Here is an 18913-nt window from a genome sequence, read left to right on the forward strand (position 1 = left end):
CAAAAGGGCTGTGACGTCTACCCTGTGTCCTCCTCCCAACAGCATCCACAAAGACATTTTGTGTCCCTCTGTTTACAACAGATCCTCAGACCCTCAGCATGCGCTCCCTCATAACTTGGGCTTATTTTGGCTTGCCTTGTGCTATGACAGACATAGCGATTGGGTGCCTCAGCTTTCCAAATCTGATCATCCTTTCATCCAGTACATACTGTAGGTCTCCATATGGTCCAGATTCCCCCATCCCCCCACATTCACTCTTCAGCCAATGAGATTCCTCAGAAGATCAAGTATCACTATAAGTCAAGGACTTAAGAAGTTTCAAGGTTCGCAGAATCTTGCAGCCCGTCTTCGCCATCAAGACACTCTCTTCCTTCATCTTTTCTGAGGTAAGAGTTTAAAGGTTTGATATCTTCAAAAGAGTCAATACAAGGCTGAGCGGACATTTCTTTAACCCTTTGCTCACTGATGACGGTGCTTTATTCTTTTAAACCTTAAGGAAGGATTCAAGTCATTTTTTGCTATATGGTGTTATTTCCCAGTGTTATGTTGTAAATTATTTTGGTAAAAGATGAACTTGACAAATGTGAATGGAATATGCTAATAGATTTCACCTCAGCTGACAGCCTTGATCATTTGAGGGTGGGTGTGGACTCCTCTGTAAATGGTTCTGTCTCAGTAAGGAACTTTGTAGATAACAAACTAGGGCCAACACAATGCAATTTAGGATTTACACATTGTTAGCTTCCTCTTTGTCCTATCCTGTAAATCACTACTAATGATAGCAATGACAATAGAGGCTTAACAAAGAACAGGTGACAACAGTAGCACAAACAGGGTGGTAGACTTAGAACAATGCTCCAATGATTTCTCAAACACGGACTAGATTGTTGTCATTTTGACACTAATACAATGGATATCGTAATTGCACATTATCTTGGTTCTTTTTTGATGTTGCATTCACTTTTTGATTCATGTCAGAAAAGAAACACATGAATAATCTGGCATTCCTTCCTTTAATGGCTCATAATACTGTAACCAGACAGTCATGCCCACATAAGGAAGGGCTGACAGAACCAGAGCCTCACTGTCAAAAGAGTGAGAGAGAGAGAGAGAGAGAGAGAAAGAGAGAGAGCTTATGCTGGGAAATCTGATCATGTGTTAATCTCCAAAGCATTCTGCAGCTGTGCTGGAGATATGAGTCACAGCACACACACACACACACATACACACACATATTTCTGAAGTTATATTAGTGAGTGCATCTGGTATGGAATAGTTTTTATACTAAGATCATGATATTTCTTTTATCATACCCAAAAGCTTACAGCACATAATTTATGTTCTTGTTTTATTTGAGAGGAAATCATTTCACATTTATCCATGACAATTTGCTTAACATTTGTTGTTTTTTTTCAGATTTTTTTTTTTTTACATTACCTCTAAATTGAATCACATTTTAGAATGAAGGCATAATTTAGTTTTTTCTCTCTTTTGTTCAGAGCTTCATTCTGTTGAAGATCTGCTCTAAGTTCTAACTCTGTCAAATTAATTTAGCTCTGCTTTGATCATTTATCAGAAAGTAAATGTTCAGCATATTCAGACACACAGCTGTTTTCAAGTTAACTGGATAAAAAAGATGTCATAAAAATGTTACGAGTTACCTAAAATATTTAGCATGTTGAGGTGCCTTTCACACCTGTCCCGTCAGTGATTGACTCTGTCACACAGTGGTACAAAACGAAGTCTAAAGAACAATCGCAAACACTCTCTCCGTCTGCTTCATATAGGTCTAAAGCTCCCTCTCATCATGTCCGACACGGAGGACGTGTAAGTATTCTGACATTTGATGTAATAAAATGTATATTCATACTCTTGGTCAGGACTAATGATAAATCTTTCCTTCTCTTCAATAAGTGGGGTCGATGGTAAGTACTGAATTTGAATTCTTATTCATATTATTATTATCATTATTGCTGTTAATTTGTAGAAAAACATATGCCTTAGCCAGGATTTTCAAGTCTGTCATGTGTAAACATGTCCACTCAATATCTATTTGCATTTTATTTTAAATATTATGTATATGTATTTTTTCAGTCAGCATCAGTGTTTTCTTGGTATGTCTGCAGCTATTTTAATTATATTTAGAAACAGTCAAAGCCTTGGTGATAATTTTGCAGGCTTGGCCTAGCTTTATTTAGCATTATAAATTGATTCATTACAAAAGCACATATTTCAAATCTACAGTATATCCAATGCAAGAGTGTCTTGAATTTGCTTGTAGTGACTGATATTGTGCCACCTGCTGTTTGGCGGTTTTTTCATCAATCTCATGCCAGCATACTGCCTTCTGCCACTGTCACAGAGAGCTTTTTAAGAACATCTCTGGAGGCTAACATGTCAAATGCATGCAGTGGCTGGGGGCAGTATTAACAATGCTCATGTTACTGGTGTTCTCTGACGTGAATGCTCATGTGAGGCTACAAAGACCGGAGCCATATACAGTAGCCAGATTCTGTACTGAACTGATCAGAGCACTGACTCCACAGAACACCAAACAAAAAAAAAGGCTCGGCATGCATTTAATGTATGATGTAATTCAAATTCTAATAGTGTTAAAAAAATAATAATAATAATTTTTGTATTCCTTTACTGCTTTCTTTTCTGGTATATGAAGAGTACGAAGAAGGAGGTAAAATAATAAACAAACAAATAATTAATCAACACTACTACAACCAAACCAACCAAGAGGATTTGACCATTAACTAGTCTTTAAATGTACTAATTCATCACAATGTTTCCTTATTCATTAAAAAATGTCCGAAGTAAGTTGTAACTAAATCAAATAAAATAATTAACCGAAACTAGAAAATCATTTGCTGAACTAATCTTTATCTAATTCAAGAACCTTTCAAATGTCAACTTTCATCATAACATAAACTAAAACCATAAGCATATTAATCATATTTATGGTAGGAAATCTAACCAGAGCTAACCAACATGTGCTGCCCCCTACAGCTTGAAGAGTGCCATGACCTTTGATGACCTTTTAAGCAGAATTCATAAAGCAGATTGGAATATTCCAGTATCTGGCGGCCTGAAGTTCTAAATTGTGTGGCTGCTGAAAAGGTCATTAAAATAAACCGTTGTTTTGATGCCTTGTCTATGTTTTTCAGATGTTAGTATGTGGATTATATCTGAGCATAAGGTGTGAAATTTATTTTAGTTTATTTTCCTATCAAACACAGAATAGATGGTTTTGGATTATTAGGATCAATGGGATTGGCAAGCAGGGAAAAACAAAGTCATTTCTTGTGGGTATTATGTATGGCATGTGGAATCCTGGTGTCTCAAGGTGTCATCATTTCATAACAGGTTCACCCATTATGTGCATCCTGTCGGCCAACTATACATTTCACACATGGCTTTCTCTCTCTTTCTCACTTAAACCAATACATAATCTCCCATTTCTGAATGCTCCTTCCTCTGCAACGCATTAACTGTTGATAACCTTCCATCCCCTGGTTGCTTGCTGCATGTATTATTAGCTGAAGAGGTAGTAGAGGTAGAGGCAGCTCCTGAGCCTGAGCCTGAGCCAGAGCCAGAGCCAGAGCCAGAGCCAGAGCCAGAGCCAGAGCCAGAGCCACAGATGCATGAGGAAGGTATGTTGCATGAATATTCATTCATCCTTCCCATTTCCCCAAGACAACTAAAAACCGGCAGCGCACCTCATCTGCTATTTAAAAATCAGCCACGTTAATGTAGTTCCCCAGTAGTCCCCTTCCCCCCAAACCCAACAAAACTTTAACCACTACTGGTGGTACCTCCTCTTCGTTTCAGGCCCACCATGAGACTACCAAATGGTGACAGAGCTTAGATCCATGCCATTTCAGTCCCTTGTAGTGCATTTGAATTATGTTTCAGAATTGGACAATTTCCACCCTTTATGAACAAGGAGTATTTTCCAATTCGAATTCTCTTGCAGACCAACGGGGAGTGAGCTGGAACGATCAAACTCTGACGCAGTGCTTTATCACACCTAAAATGCAGCTTACCTTTAGGGTGGATGTTCTGAAAAGTCACACTGTTCTTGTGAATTAAGATTTGGACTAAGCATTTTGTAGATGATACTAATCATCATAGATTAAAGTAGCATGACTGTAGATGAACTATTTTATAGCAGGAGTAGCTTCCCCAACACTAGAGGCCCGAGCTGATAATAAATCCCACTGCAACTCCTGCTCTAGCAGCAATGACGCTGATCAGATCACTGAAAACTCTACATTGAGAACTGTTTCTGAAGGCTACTCTAGGATGCATCTTGAAATAGATCCTGTTCTATTGCATGCATTATAATAATTCAGCTGCAACAAATGCAGCTGTTTCATAATACTCATGGAATGACTATTAATTGGTCAGTATATCCAAAATAATTGTCAAAGGGACAAAATGGGCTATAATAACTTATTCATTCTGTTTTCACTGGCTTAACACTGGAAAGGCTCTCTTTGGTACACTGAGCTATACTGACATTACATTAAATATATTATACTTATATATTAAATTATACATTAAATATTCTGTGGCGAGTGGGGCGGGGCTGAGAGGCGTGGGAACGAGGAGTGAGGCCAGGTGTAGTGATTGGAGATGAGCTACACCTGCGCCCCACCGCCGGTCTTGAGTCCCACGTAGGAGATGGAAGGATATAAAACTGGAGTGGAGTCGGCGCCGTTCGACAGGGGGCCGGAGCCTGCCGCCTCCGCGAAGGAATCCGGAGGGGCAGGGAACGGGGGACTCCTGCCGCTCCCTCACGGACGGCAGCCGCCCCTCCATATCGTGGGCGGCCAGCAGCGAGCTCGCCCGTCCCCGGCAACTCGCTCCAGTCCACCGCCTCGAGCGTCCCTGGCGGCACATACCTCGCCAGCTCGAGGGCACCGCGGATTCACCACAGCGGCGAGGGATCTTCAGCAGCGCGTCCCTCCTTCTCCCGGGCTTCGGCACCACTGTAACGATTTACAAATCTCCATATTCATCGGGAAGAAGGAGGCGGGAACCGGCGCACAATCAAAATCATTTTAATATCCAAAATAAATACAAAACGGCGCACCAGCCCCTCACGGACGACTGGTGCGCACAAATAAAAGCCAAAACATAAAATAATGTCCCAGGCCTGGTCCTCTCTCGTCCTTCACGGTCGTCACTCCAGTTTTATATCCTTCCATCTCCTACGTGGGACTCAAGACCGGTGGTGGGGCGCAGGTGTAGCTCATCTCCAATCACTACACCTGGCCTCACTCCTCGTTCCCACGCCTCTCGGCCCCGCCCCACTCGCCACATATTCAATTTAAATATAGCTTTTAAAAGCAAAATGCTGAAAGTGTCAAACAAGATGCCATCCATTATTAAGGCGCTTTTGTCCATTTTGAAATACCAGTCAATGTTTTACGATCATATGTATGCTAATAGAGGCTGGTCATCAATATGTTGTTATTTAGTTTATGTTCTTTTAATTGCTTGCTCATATTGAGGTGTCCCATTGAAAGTGATTAATTCATTCATCTGATTGTTTCTCTCTGAATGTAATCGATTTCTGTCAATGTATCCTGATATAATTTGGCACCTCAATTTGAGTGTCCGCTCAGCTGAACTCTGCACACAAAGCAACATTAATGTTCTCTATTTTACTCTTGCTTTCAACGCTTCATGCATGCAGAGGCCTATGAAGAGGAAGGTATGTTTGCCATTTTCTTGTATTTGTTACTTCTGATTAGAAAGAAGGCGTGGGGGAGGGGTCAATGCCTGAAAGTAACACGGTGAAATCAGATCCGAAACCTTACAACTTAAGATTGCCTGAATGGGGAGACACAGTAAACTGGCCTGAAGTGTCAATTGAAACTTACCTTAAGTCAAGAACGAGGGTGAACGAATATGAAATGCTGACATTGCTCTGTGCTTTGCTTCTTTTTGCATGAATGTGCCACACCAGTGGAAGAAGGGGGACAAGATGGTAGTTTTTATTTCCTTCTGGAAAATATCTGGTCTGGATGTGGCTTTTTGCTTGTGTTTTTGGTGTGAAGGTCAAGCCAAATAGTTACGAAACATTGCAATGGCTCAAACACCTCATCTAGGTCACCTGCAGAGTCTAGTCAGCTATATAACAAACTCCAGTTTAGATGCTGTTATTCAAAAGAGATGGGAAAATGAATGAAGGATAAAAAGATTTCCACGAGGCTTTGTTGTTATGTTTATTCTTGAAAGAGTGAGAGTGGTCCACTTGCCAGGAGTTCTGTGTCTGTTTCTACTCATGTACTTATAAGCACCTCACGATCTGAATTCTTATGCAATGATTTTTCTATATTTCTTTTGATCACATACTATATTTGTTTCACAACGACTCAGTTTATTATCATTACTGAAACGATTGAAATTCATATATTATTTACTTTGTAAACATGCATTCAGAAGTTACACACATAATTCTTAAATCTCAGGTAATATAAACCAGCACTGAGTTGTTACTAAGAGTAACTCCATATTCATGGATATGGCTAACAGAATTCCCAGTGATTGTTGACTGAGCTTGTTTTAAACTCTCTAACCATGTTACATGTCCCTCTCCCTTTTTTTATTTTTTTCATAACAGAGGAGAAGCCCAAGTTCAAGTAAGTAGAATTGTCCACTAAGCATTTTCTATAGCCGAGCAGCCAATTCCAATGCTGCGATGCAATACAGCATCCTCAGAGTGTTACTGAGGAGCTGCAAGATACCCAGAATCCCACTAAAACACATTTTGCTTTCATTCCCTTCAGACCAAGTGCACCAAAGATCCCTGATGGGGAAAAGGTGGACTTTGATGTAAGCAAGCACTTAATTGAATACATTATATTATAATGATAATGCTATGTATTCAACTTTGTAAGAATACAAGTTTCAGGTCATAATTTTGTGTATGCAAACAGGACATCCAGAAGAAGCGTCAAAACAAAGACCTGGTTGAGCTGCAGGCCCTGATTGATGCCCACTTTGAGCACAGGCAGAAGGAAGAGGAAGAGCTTATTGCTCTGAAAGACAGAATCGTGAGTATCAGCCATCTCCTCAAATTATCCCACTAAATAGGTGGATTCTCAACAAATAAATAAATACAGTATGTGGAGATTAAATATTGAAGTTGAAATGATCTACCTGTATTTTATCTTGAAGCTTCCTCTAAGAAAAACAAGAAAACAATTAGACTGTAAACAAGACGATCACTGCAACAATATTACAGTAATATTAATACTCATAAGAGCCCATTTTCACTAACCAATAACTGAGACATAAGATGTTGTTTGTAGGAAACTTGAGAGTGATTTTTTCAATCTGATGCGAGAGATTCAAGTTTCTCACGCCAGTTTCATTTTCCTGGATCAGTCAAGGTATGGAATAAAATATATCGCTATAAAATGTTTTTGTTATTTGAAATAAAGCTTAAGATAGATAATTGTCTCCAATAAAGTTGAACAATTCTTGAAAAACTTCTATTTTCATGTAATAAATCAAAAGTGAAATGAAAAATAAAACAAAGCTCAATAGATATATTTAAAAATGACAAAGGCACCAAATTACCAAAATTAAAAACGAAAACTGAATATTAATCACTTTAAATATGAATAAACACTATTGTCGTATAGTACTTAAATAATACTTAAATAACCCTGGGCTAAATGATACAGTGAATAAACGAAGGTGAATAAAATGAAACATCTGACAGATGATATAATATCAGGATGCTACTGACCAATCAGAATCATATATTCCAGAGCACTGTGTTTCAGAATATTGAAATGGACACATTTAATGTGTGCATGTGCAGGAGAAAAGGAGGTCTGAGAGGGCAGAACAGCAGAGGATCCGCGCTGAGAAGGACAAGGAACGTCAGGCAAGACGTGAGGAAGAGAGGCTGAGGAAGGAGGAGGCTGATGCTAAGAAGAGAGCAGATGAAGATGCCAAGAAGAAGTCTGCCCTGTCTAACATGGGCTCGCAGTACAGCAGCTACCTGCAGAAGGTTTTTCTATCAACCCCAACTCTGATTCTGTCAATCATCACTGAATACAGTACTGTATATGACCGTGAAAAGTGTTTTGTTTGCATATTGCTAAAAACAGGCTGATTCAAAGAGGGGAGGTAAGAAGCAAACTGAAAGAGAGAAGAAGAAGAAGATTCTGGCAGACAGACGCAAACCACTGAACATTGACCATCTGAATGAGGACAAGCTGAGGTCAGCACAGATCTGACACCTCTATGGGAAAGACAACTTGTTCTGATGAAACTTTGCGTGTGTAATCTAAATGTGTTTCGGTGCATATGTTGGTTTACAGGGAGAAAGCTAAAGAGCTGTGGGACTGGTTGTACCAACTGGAGGCTGAGAAGTTTGAGCACATTGAGAAACTCAAGAGGCAGAAGTATGAGGTGAGGGAGCTGTCCAATGACCATTTACACAATACAACATCTGTAAAATGATTTTACTTTATATTACATTTGTTTTACTAGGGGAGATGCACTACTTTGTCAACTGCACCCTGGACAAGTTATAGCCTAAAGAGATAGCTGACCCAAAAGTGAAAATCTCTGTTACAAAAAAGAGATGTTAGACAGAATGCCAATCACCATTGACAATCACTATTCATTTTCATTGTAAAATGTACATAATTCAGTGTTGTCTGAGATGCACATACTGCCAGTCAAACAGGTTTGGAATAACATAAATATGAGGAAATGATGACTTTCATTTTTGGGTTGACTATCTGTTCAGTGAACAAGCATAAGCACAGTTTATGTACAACTACAAAATCAGCCCGGCTAGCTGCTTTTAGCTTAAATTTGCTTAAATTTAAAGCCAATGTCTTATCAGTTATGGCCCTTGAATTTGATTCAGATGTGGTGTGGATTTTCAGTGACTCTTTCTGCAGGTTGCATCGACATGGCTTTTGGTGGAGACAAGTCTTTGTGAATCATTAAAGCATTTCTTCAATTGATTCATTCAGAAACTAAACATCTAGTGTGTGTTGCTTGGAGACACAACACTCTCTTAAAAATAAAGGTGCTCCACGAGGCCATAGAAGAACCTCTTTGTCTAAACGGTTCCATAAAGAACCTTTAACATCCGAAGAACCTTTCTATTTCACAAAAGGTTGTTTGTGGAAACAGAAGGTTCTTCAGATTATAAAAAAAGAGATTATTCTTTAAATAATTTTTTACTGAATGTCTCTATGTGAAACCAAAAATGGTTCTTCTATGGCATCGCTGTGAAGAACCTTTTGAAGCACCTTGTTTTTGCTGTTGGAAAAAAATACGTTTAAAGAAGCGGTCACATTGCTGGCAAAAACATTATCTATATTATTTATACATAAAATTTCAATAGTGTGACCTACGAATCAAAGCTCCCACAAAATTGACTCTTAATCCAAGTAGCTTTCTGTTGATCAGCGTGTATGAGCGACCAACCTGAACCCACTGTGAAATCTGTGAGGGGACACAGCTTTCACCCTCATGTGAAATTCCTGATCTCATGGAGTCCTATTGTTGACTCTATTTGAAGGAAAGGTTAATTATAACTGCCTCTTAAGTAACTGGCAAAATTTGATCTAAAATGTAATTTACTATTGATTTAATGAACTATATAAAAGCAATAGTGCATTTCTCTCATTTGCATAATTTAATCGCTATGGGAGTTTGACAAAAAAAAAAACGTGACCTTATCAGTCAAATATGTGAGAGCAGGTCGTGCAGGTTATCTAGAGTGTGTTTATGTGCGGTAGCTCAGGTCTCAGCTGTTTTCTGCTGTTCTGCAGGTTACTACCCAGCGTAAGAGAGTGGAGGAGCTCAGTAAATAGTGAGTAACTGGAAATGTAGGAAGTTAAGGCTTTGTTCAGCAACAGGGACATGCCGGCATGGTCTGCATGCATGAGACTCTCTGGGAAACAGGTCGATTCAGACCACAGGTGAAAGGTCATATGTACTGTGTTGATCTCTTTCAATCCAGCAGCTAAAGGAAACCACTGATCCAACAATTTAGCAGTAGAGATGTGAATCATGGTAAACTAAAGTTAGTCAGCATCTGAGCTTTCATATCCCAAGGTGTTTCTCCTGCAGGTAAGTGTGTGTGATCATTTAAGCTCAATACCGTCTTGCTGAGGGATCCTATACAACAGCACAAAACACTATGCCACACAATGCTGCTCCATACCAGCTCTTGAGGTCAGCACGTCCTGAGCATCGAGTCAGAATGATTTGTGTGTGTGTGTCAGCACTCAATGATAGAGGACAGCTATCCCAATCCAGGATCCTGTGGTTGAGGTATGATCTGGCAGGTGTAAAAACGCTCATGTGTTGTTTTCAGGTCATCTCTCTCAGAAACCGCATTGATGAATTGCAGAAGCAGTGAGTAGCTCCTCCTTACCACACACACAGTAATATCACTATCTAACTTTACTCTAATTTCATTATCTAATCATTTCACACCCCATTAAAACTCTCAAAGACACTGTCACTCACAATTAAGCTGTCATTGGCAGCACAAGTTTACAAAACATGTCCTAAAACTTGATATAGGGCTGTAGTCTTGAGGCTGTTGTAGAGATGGTAAGTATCTGGGACATTTTTGTAGCACTGTGACAGATTTACTGAAGCGTGAAGCCTTTGAGAGTAAGTTTCTGCAGAGCTGGAAGAGTTTTGTCCACCACAGTCAGACAGTGAACCCTCGTTGCAGTGTCCTCATGTTCCCTGAGTACGTTTACATGCAGAGTTTGATTTCAGTAGGACTAAAGCAATTCTTCATCTGTTTTAAATGGCATGTAACAACTTTAGTCTGACTGAATTACAGTTTGCTATGGCCTTTTTGCTGCATTCAAAGTGCGACTACAAACCCATACCTTCAAATTGCCCATATTAAGACATGTCCCTTATTCAAGTTTGAAACTTAACACAGAAGTAGTCTAGATAAAAGAAAATAATTTTATGCCTATTGTGCAGCACTTATTTATCCATTTTATGACAACTAAATAGTTTTGTTAATAAAGAAACCTGGAAAAGTTGAGCGATTGACCTTAAACCATTTGCTACAGACTTGATTTCCAATCACTGATCTCTCTGTATGGATTATGTATATTTGATATAATCTATATTATAGGTCAGTGTTGTGTATCCTCTAAAATTCTGGGTTCCCCCTCTTGTAAAGAGTTTGCCCAGTCATTCATGTGCTTGTAATTCATAATTGACTGCAAATATTCGCTAATGCATTGTGTCATATATGTGAGCCTGGACCACAAAATCAGTCATAAGGGTAAATAAAAAAACATAATTTAGATTTATACATAATCTCAAAGTTTAATAAAATGTAAAATTGAAAATCAGGAATCTGAGGATGCAATTTTCTTTTTTTTTTTTAAATTACAATATTGAGAAAATCAACTTTAAAACTGTCCAAATTAAGTTCTTAGCAATACATATTATTAATAAAAATTAGGTGTTAATATTTTTAAGGTAAGTTTTTGCTATATATATAAAATATCTTCTTGGAACATGATCTTTACTTAATCGCCTGATCTTTGGCATAAAATAAAAGTCAATAATTTTAAACCAATACAGTTTAATTTTGGCTATTGCTACAAATATACCCCAGCGACTTAAGACCGTTTTTGTGATCCAGGGTCACATATTTACACTTGGACAGAGAGATGAAGACTGTAACTGAATTATAACCCCGCATGTAAACGAACTTGATTTCTGAAGCGATTTACAGACAATGAAAATTAAAGCTCACTCTTATATCGCTCAACGTGAAATACGTAGTGTAGCTTACGTGGCACAATAAAGTTCTTGTCTGTTCCTGATCTGGCTTATTTTTCATTGGTGCCAGCAAATCTGAACTGAGATGAATGTGTTTGGTAAACACAAGGTAATGAGTGGTGTAAATGTGATGTGTATCAGCTGCTGCTGTGATGTAAGACTAAGACAGGCCTGTTTAACAAACTGACAGAGCTCAGAGAAAGAGCGGTAAGTCCTGCATGGAGTGACCGCGATTTCAGTTTCACGTGCATGACAGACTTTGTGTGAACACAGTAAGTGAGAAGAACATCCTGCAGGACTGGACTGAGAAAACGGTGTAAAGATAGCACAATCACATGCTAACTACTGAATACTTATATTTGAGAAATTGCAAAAAAAAAAAAAAAAAGGATCCCTGTCCTGTATGGTGTTTTTTGGTCTTTCTACTGATATGTCTGTTACACTCAGCACCACTAACTCGCTCTTTCTTTGCTATTCAGCTCCAAGAAGGGCGCTGCTGCTCGCCGCAGAAAGTAAGCTTTCATGGAGGAATCTACACTCGTGGTCAAGACAAGCCTGCTCCCTGTGTCTCTGGGCTCTGCCTTCAATCACCAGGCATCTCTGATCCCAACCAATGTTTGCAGTTTACCAGAGGCTATCAAAGGCGATCTTCCACACCCTGCATGACATTAACACTGTCCTGTCTTAGCAGTAGTTGCAGTAGGAACATCCCCCCTTGCTCTGTCTTATGGCTCTCACCTTCCGTTTTTGTAAATAATGTTTGGCTCACCAGCTTTATCTGTTGCATCTGGCAGTTCAATAAAATTATTCTTCAAGACTGATAAACTAGAACTGAGCATGTTTCCCAATTATACCGAGAAACTTGGATGCTTAAGCACTGAATCAAACTGAATATGAACCTTGTAAGTCTTCTGTTCTACTTGATGTGTTCACAGTGGGCTCCATGCTTTGGATGCCCTGTATGTATGTATTCATATTTCTGCATATCGATGGGTAATTAGCCAATGACGTGTGGATATGTCAATCACTCCAAAAACGATGTTTCTTATCTGGACATGGATCTAAATGTCTTTATGTACAGTTAAATCTTTCAAAATCTCAGTTCTGGGCAGGTTTTTATGGTAAATGGACTGCATTTATATAGCGCTTTCAACAGACCACATGGCCATCCAAAGCGCTTTACAAGTTGTCTCACATTCACCCATTCATTCATACACCGACTGCAGTGTCAGCTATTCAAGACACAATCCAGCTCACCGCAGCTGGGGTTAGGTGTCTTGCTCAAGGACACCTCGACACTTGGTCAGGTGGAGCCGAGGATTGAACCACCAACCTTCCGGTTTGTAGACAACCTATGTGAACCACTGAGCCACTGCCGCCCAAAATCCAAAGAGTCATACATACCCTGAAGCTGGGAAAACAACCTCATGACAATGGTTATGGGCTGATAGAACCATATGAAAGGTAACAGACAGGAAAATAAGTATTTAAAACTTAATAAAAAAAAAATTGAATAAAATAAAAACTAGTTTAAAAAGTGAACCAGCAGGTGCTGACAACCAGAAACCATTGAAACGAGTTTTGAAAAATAAATAAATAAATACAACTCAAACACAAACTCTGCACCTTCAAAAAATATATAATATCATTTTTTTGAAAGATTTTTTTTTTATTTAAAATGGAAATATACATACAGTATAGTACACAACTTAGAACTAAGCATATTATGTATTTTGCAATTCTTCAGCAGGGTAAAATGTTAAAACCAAGAAAGAGGGCTCCACAAGAAAATATATAATTCTATAAAATATTATAAAATATTTCAATCTATACAGAGGTATTCATTATGACCATCCATTTGCATTTTATTGATGCAACATTGCAATACTGTGGACACAGATATAAAAACAGGAACTTCACATACTCAGTTTTACGTCTAGTATCTCACACAAAAAAAGCTAAAGCTGTTCTTAAAATGCATTACTGTATAAAGCAAATTTATGTTGACTTTGCAACAACTCCAGCAACTTCAACAATGACCAGATGCTTCATCGATAAAAGCTATGCATAATTCATACGTATTGTACGTGTATAAAATGTTGTATTTTAAGTGAAGCATTGTTCTTATATGGTAATAAATAAATAAAGTGCTCAAAATACAGCATAAGATCAATTATTCAATAAACGTGATTGTTCATAACATGTTATCAAATCACATAATATTCAGATCATTAAGAAGTAACACTACCTGTCGAAAAGCATCTAAATACAATTAGTACATCTTTATTTCAATGTGTTCTGTGGTACAATTCCTTATATACAGATCGGGAGCACATAGCTAGTTACATTATTACTGTTGCTGTTGGATTCAAAAAAGCTTTCACATTACTTCCTTTATGCATGCACTTCATGTTTAGAACCTTTTCTGAAATATTTAACAATTTTCTTAGAACAAACTGTATATTCTGCTCCGTGAAAAATAGAAAAACTTCCAACACTATGCAGATTTGATGGTCCTTCACGTTCAAGTTGAATGATAAGTAACACTTTCTGTTATTATGGTTTAAGGTTTATGACCACTGGCAGGAACAGTCTGTAGGCTCCTGTATGGTGTAACTAACCCACGTGGAGTTTCCACTGCAGTAGAGCTGGACTGAGCGCCGCTGCAGCCCCATCTCTCTGCAGCACTTACAGAAGCGTGCATACGTGTTGATGTTGTAGTTGTAAATACTTGCAGATGGACACTTTCCATCACATGACACTATGTTGACCTGTGAACATGAACATGAGCTGTAAGCCAGTTTACAGCCAAATTAGATCTTGATTATAATGGGTATAATCTGAAATGAACTCACCGGTCTGTTACTACGGCAGTCATTCTTTCTAATTGTCATCCTTACAGTCACTTTCTGACATGACTTCCCGTCCTCTTTACCTACAGCATAGAAAGTCAATGGATTATCTTTTTCATCCTGTATGACAACTCTAATACATTTATTGAACAACTTCTGGTCTCACTATGAGGATTAAGTATCTTCTGATTTAGACTGTGATTTAAAGGGGTCGTGAACTGAGAAAACAAAGTTCCCTTGATATTTTGACATATAAGAGGTCATAGTATCATAAAAACATCCTGTAAGTTTCAGAACTCAGACGTTTCTGGTTAATCTAAAAACATCTCGTATTGAAGGCAGTCTGCCCAAATGTTAGATTCGGTAATGTGCCACTCTTTGATGTAACAGTGTGGATAAACACTGTCTCTGCAGAAGAAGATCAACGCCTGCTTCTCAAGAACTCAAGAATGCTGGGATGCCACTTTAAGTGACATCACTGGGTGGCTTTGCCTCTGATTATAAAGTAATCTTTAGATTCAGCACATGCTTGAATATGCATAAGATAAATCTTAATTTGAGTGTTGTTACAAAGCGTAATCTGTCTGAAAAGCATGACGCTGAATATTATCATGTCCTTTATGTGCATTAAAATGATGGGCTATTTTAATCTGGTCTAACACCACATCTTACCTTAGAATTTTCCATAGTATGAACTGTTTTTAAAAAAAATAGATTTTATAATAACAAACAGTTCACCTTTTTCATCCTCCCCTAAGATTAAACGTGTTAACTTGTAACTTCACAGGATTTTAATCACTTATTCTTGTAATGAATAACTGATTTGAAATAATAAAATTCTTTCCCCACTTAGCTGATAAAAAAGTAATCACTATAAAACTACTTATCTACTGAAAATAAATGATACATATGAATTCACTCATACTCAAGATCAATATCATTCAATCCACCACCAGATGAGCCCCATTACTTGATTTTCCAATAAAATACACAGATCATTAGTGAGCAGAAGCTGTAATGGTTTGAGTAATGTGGCAGAGAAGGCAACAACTCTGGAAGGAGTCAACAGATTTGGAAAACGCTTTGTATTGCTAATGTTGCCACATCACCCAAAACATTACCAAACACCCCATTACCACAAACTACACATACTATGTGATCAGAAGCTACAGCCTAAGCACCCTGAATCATGCAGAGCTACAGAAACTCTCTAACTGGCCACTACCAACAGTACATTGTTGGCAATCAACAATGCACTGCCCAACAGAGCAAAATGGGGAAAGATTTACAGTAGCTGCTTCCAAGAAACATCTGGGAGAAAAGTGACTAGAGGTATAAATGACTTCAGTGAGCAGTTATCTTCAAATCTGTTGAGATTCCTGTATTGTTTGAATAGGGGGAGTACATTGTTGGAAATCAACAATGGTGATGGCAGGTCTTGAGGTCTGATGTTAGTATCAGGTACCTTGTTCACAGTTTGTGCTAACTGTGGGTTTCAAAGGGCTAACAGAGAAGGGGAACAGGGAGCTCGCAGCGCCTGGAGAGATTGTTACAGAACGTTACACTCAGCCTGATGCAAGAAATGAACTTTTTGCTGTTGTGTGCATGTCAGTGCTTTTAAACAATTCTCGATTGTTCCCAGGATTTATTGTTTTTATCTTAGGTCTATGAATTTTGCTCTTTACCTTGATGGTACAGAACAAAGGTCCTGTTTGTTGCTTTCATTCATACATATTGAGTGCAAAAACTTGTGGAAGAAACAGATGGAGCTTTTGAATGTCAACGTTACCTGTATGTTTCTTGTAATAACAAGAGCAAAACAACGGAATGTATCCTCAGTACTCACATGTCTTGCAGCACCCATCCATGTAGCTCACAACGGTGCCCCCAATCTAAGACAAGATGACCATTTTGAAAAATGTAGCAGGGTTCAGACAGTTTTGCTAAATGTTTATTACAGTAGTTATTGTTTTATATAATTTGTCATGAAGGAAGCTGTCAGTATATTATGGAACCACTGCTTAATCACTGAATCAAGACCAGAAAGGTTTCATAAACGCATTATGTATTAGTTTTTTTTATAGTGTAGTCACGTCACTCTGTCACGTACATGTGTTTGTGTGTATCTTACCTGTACCTTCATGTATTATTCAGGTTTATGTTTATCAAGAAGACAGAATTTACCTTCATGCACTCAGTTTCGTTGAAGGGCGGACAGCTGTAAGGGTGCGAGACGAGCACAGGTCCTGACAGAGTGTCTGTACAGTCATAGTGCATGCAGTCAGACACCCAGCTGCGTCCTGGCTGGAGAAGGAAACACACAAAACACTCTACATTTACATCACAGCAGAACAAACTCAATAGGGACACATTGCTGCAAGAGAGTTGTCAGAAAAATATGGGGTAAATAATATTTCAATTAATTTTTTTAATTTAATAATGGCTTCAGAACAACATGTTTGTATATAATATCTCATTCTGCAAGGATGCATAAAATTAGTCAAAAGTGACAGCATTGACATTTACTGTGTAATATTACAAACGTAACTATTTCAAGTAAATTTCACCAAAAAATATTTCAAAAATGTATCATAGTTTCCGCAAAAACTAATTTAAATAAGTGATAAAGCCATTTAGTTCTGTGCAACTTTTGTACAGGGTTTTGAGTGGAGGAGACCATCACCTTGTACATAGTTACAGATCCATTCTCACTCTGGATCAGGCAAGAAATGTTCTTACACATTCCACAGCAGCTGCTGGGGTCTTTAGGAGGGATGTATATCTGGTTCTGGAGAACACATAACACCATTAGGAGGTATCTTGTGTTTGGCTTGTGTGTGTTTTGTACAGTTGGAATACTCACAGGCTGGCAGCGTGCAGTGCAGTTAGTGCCAGTGGCTCTGAGGAGATAGAAACCTGTGGCAGAGTCCAGTGTGTGTGTGCACTGTGTGGTGTAACACACACCCTGATCACGATGCTCCACCAGTGTCTGCCCCGGCCGCATCACTCCCCGTTCACCATCTACACACACTGCCTCTCTCACTACGAAAACACACACACGCACAGAAATGTTCACATACAGTACATACCTTTTCTCATGTATCTTCAGAGAATTTCAAACAGACGTGTTTGTTCTCACCACAAAAGAATCGTTTGCAGGCACACCGGTTTTCAGGATCGGACAGAAATGCTCTGTCTAACTGCATACTTTCCCCCTACAACACAATACAATACATCTGATATCAGATGTGAACCAACAAGTCATACAAGAGCAAGAAAGATAATGGAATAATAAATATATGCAAAAAATACAAGGTTGTTTATAGTGACTCACCAGAGCACATTTAGGCCGAAGGACTTTCTCACATGCACATTCTAAGAGAGAGAGGTGCTTTATTCTTTATAAGAAACATTTAATACAGATTCACATTCTGTTTCTTTAGCACACATTCACAGACACTCACAAACATAGACAAGCAATACACAAACAGACTGACTTACCCTCACAATGATATCACATGAACAAAGACAATCTAATGTACAGTAAGTACTTCGACTTAGAGCACATTGTCATTAGGTTGGGGGCTTACCACATGTCTGTGATGGGCAACACTGATCTTGAATCCTTGTGGAAATTACGGCCATGCCAACGGGACATGTGATGTCTAAGCATCGAGACGTCTCACACACTGCATACATATACACACAACACAGTTACAATAACAGTTCACTGTTTCAGTTAAGTTGGTGTTTTGAAGGTATTTCTTTTTGTGGAGCTTGAGGGCTGTCAACTTTTATGTGACTGTTCATTTACATACATGCAAGTTTAGACTACTCGTTCTTCTGCGGATAATGGTTGTTGTTAAAAATATTTTTTTTTTTACTGTAACTGGCTTACCATAAGCTCACAACTGTGAATGAAAATGGTGAATGTTGGTCTGTTTAATCATGTGTTTGTACTCACAGCAGTGATAAACTGGACAGCAGCGCTCTGTGCTGTTTGTGTCCACAATCAACAGTTCTCCATCCTGACACACCGGAGCTGCCTCAGAACATTTGTCACACACTAACACAATAAAAAACACACACAAAAAAATCATTAGGTAGGCTGAAATCAAATAATGATGACAGGGTGGAAATTAATTTTCAAGGGAGAATTTACCCGAAATATAACTTACTATTTACTATTTAATATACAAAATAACTATATTGTATAATATAGTGTTACAGTACAAAGT

At 38.5% G+C, this 18913-nt stretch overlaps 2 protein-coding genes across 6 annotated transcripts in view; one reads left to right on the top strand and one right to left on the bottom strand.

Annotated features, from left to right (window-relative positions):
- Positions 1 to 86: 86 nt before the first annotated feature.
- On the top strand, positions 87 to 12643 carry tnnt3b (troponin T type 3b (skeletal, fast)). 5 transcript variants are annotated; one of them, XM_026267727.1, is made up of 13 exons: positions 87 to 386; positions 1788 to 1827; positions 1915 to 1925; positions 2675 to 2689; positions 5711 to 5728; positions 6641 to 6659; positions 6807 to 6852; positions 6957 to 7073; positions 7850 to 8041; positions 8142 to 8254; positions 8355 to 8445; positions 9828 to 9868; positions 12303 to 12643. In XM_026267727.1, the coding sequence occupies exons 2-13, from the start codon at positions 1808 to 1810 to the stop codon at positions 12337 to 12339; spliced, it is 720 nt and encodes a 239-aa protein (XP_026123512.1). In that variant the 5' UTR covers positions 87 to 386; positions 1788 to 1807; the 3' UTR covers positions 12340 to 12643. The 5 variants fall into 5 exon arrangements, with proteins under 5 accessions (XP_026123512.1, XP_026123513.1, XP_026123514.1 ...); XM_026267728.1 differs by lacking the exon at positions 9828 to 9868 and adding an exon at positions 10376 to 10416; XM_026267729.1 differs by lacking the exon at positions 2675 to 2689.
- A 96-nt stretch (positions 12644 to 12739) lies between these two features.
- The window catches only part of LOC113106118 (otogelin-like), a 46416-nt gene continuing 40242 nt past the window's right edge, over positions 12740 to 18913 (bottom strand). The window contains exons 47-56 of the mRNA XM_026267721.1: positions 18640 to 18741; positions 18266 to 18364; positions 18010 to 18050; positions 17815 to 17890; positions 17539 to 17717; positions 17359 to 17463; positions 16860 to 16979; positions 16522 to 16567; positions 14679 to 14758; positions 12740 to 14594 (exon numbers count right to left, since the gene is read on the bottom strand). Coding sequence (XP_026123506.1) covers positions 14394 to 14594; positions 14679 to 14758; positions 16522 to 16567; positions 16860 to 16979; positions 17359 to 17463; positions 17539 to 17717; positions 17815 to 17890; positions 18010 to 18050; positions 18266 to 18364; positions 18640 to 18741 — 1049 coding nt within the window. The 3' untranslated portion in view covers positions 12740 to 14393. The remainder of the gene's footprint in view (positions 14595 to 14678; positions 14759 to 16521; positions 16568 to 16859; positions 16980 to 17358; positions 17464 to 17538; positions 17718 to 17814; positions 17891 to 18009; positions 18051 to 18265; positions 18365 to 18639; positions 18742 to 18913) is intronic.

The sequence above is a fragment of the Carassius auratus genome, chromosome 7 (genome assembly GCF_003368295.1).
Source record: "Carassius auratus strain Wakin chromosome 7, ASM336829v1, whole genome shotgun sequence".
NCBI lineage: Eukaryota > Metazoa > Chordata > Actinopteri > Cypriniformes > Cyprinidae > Carassius > Carassius auratus.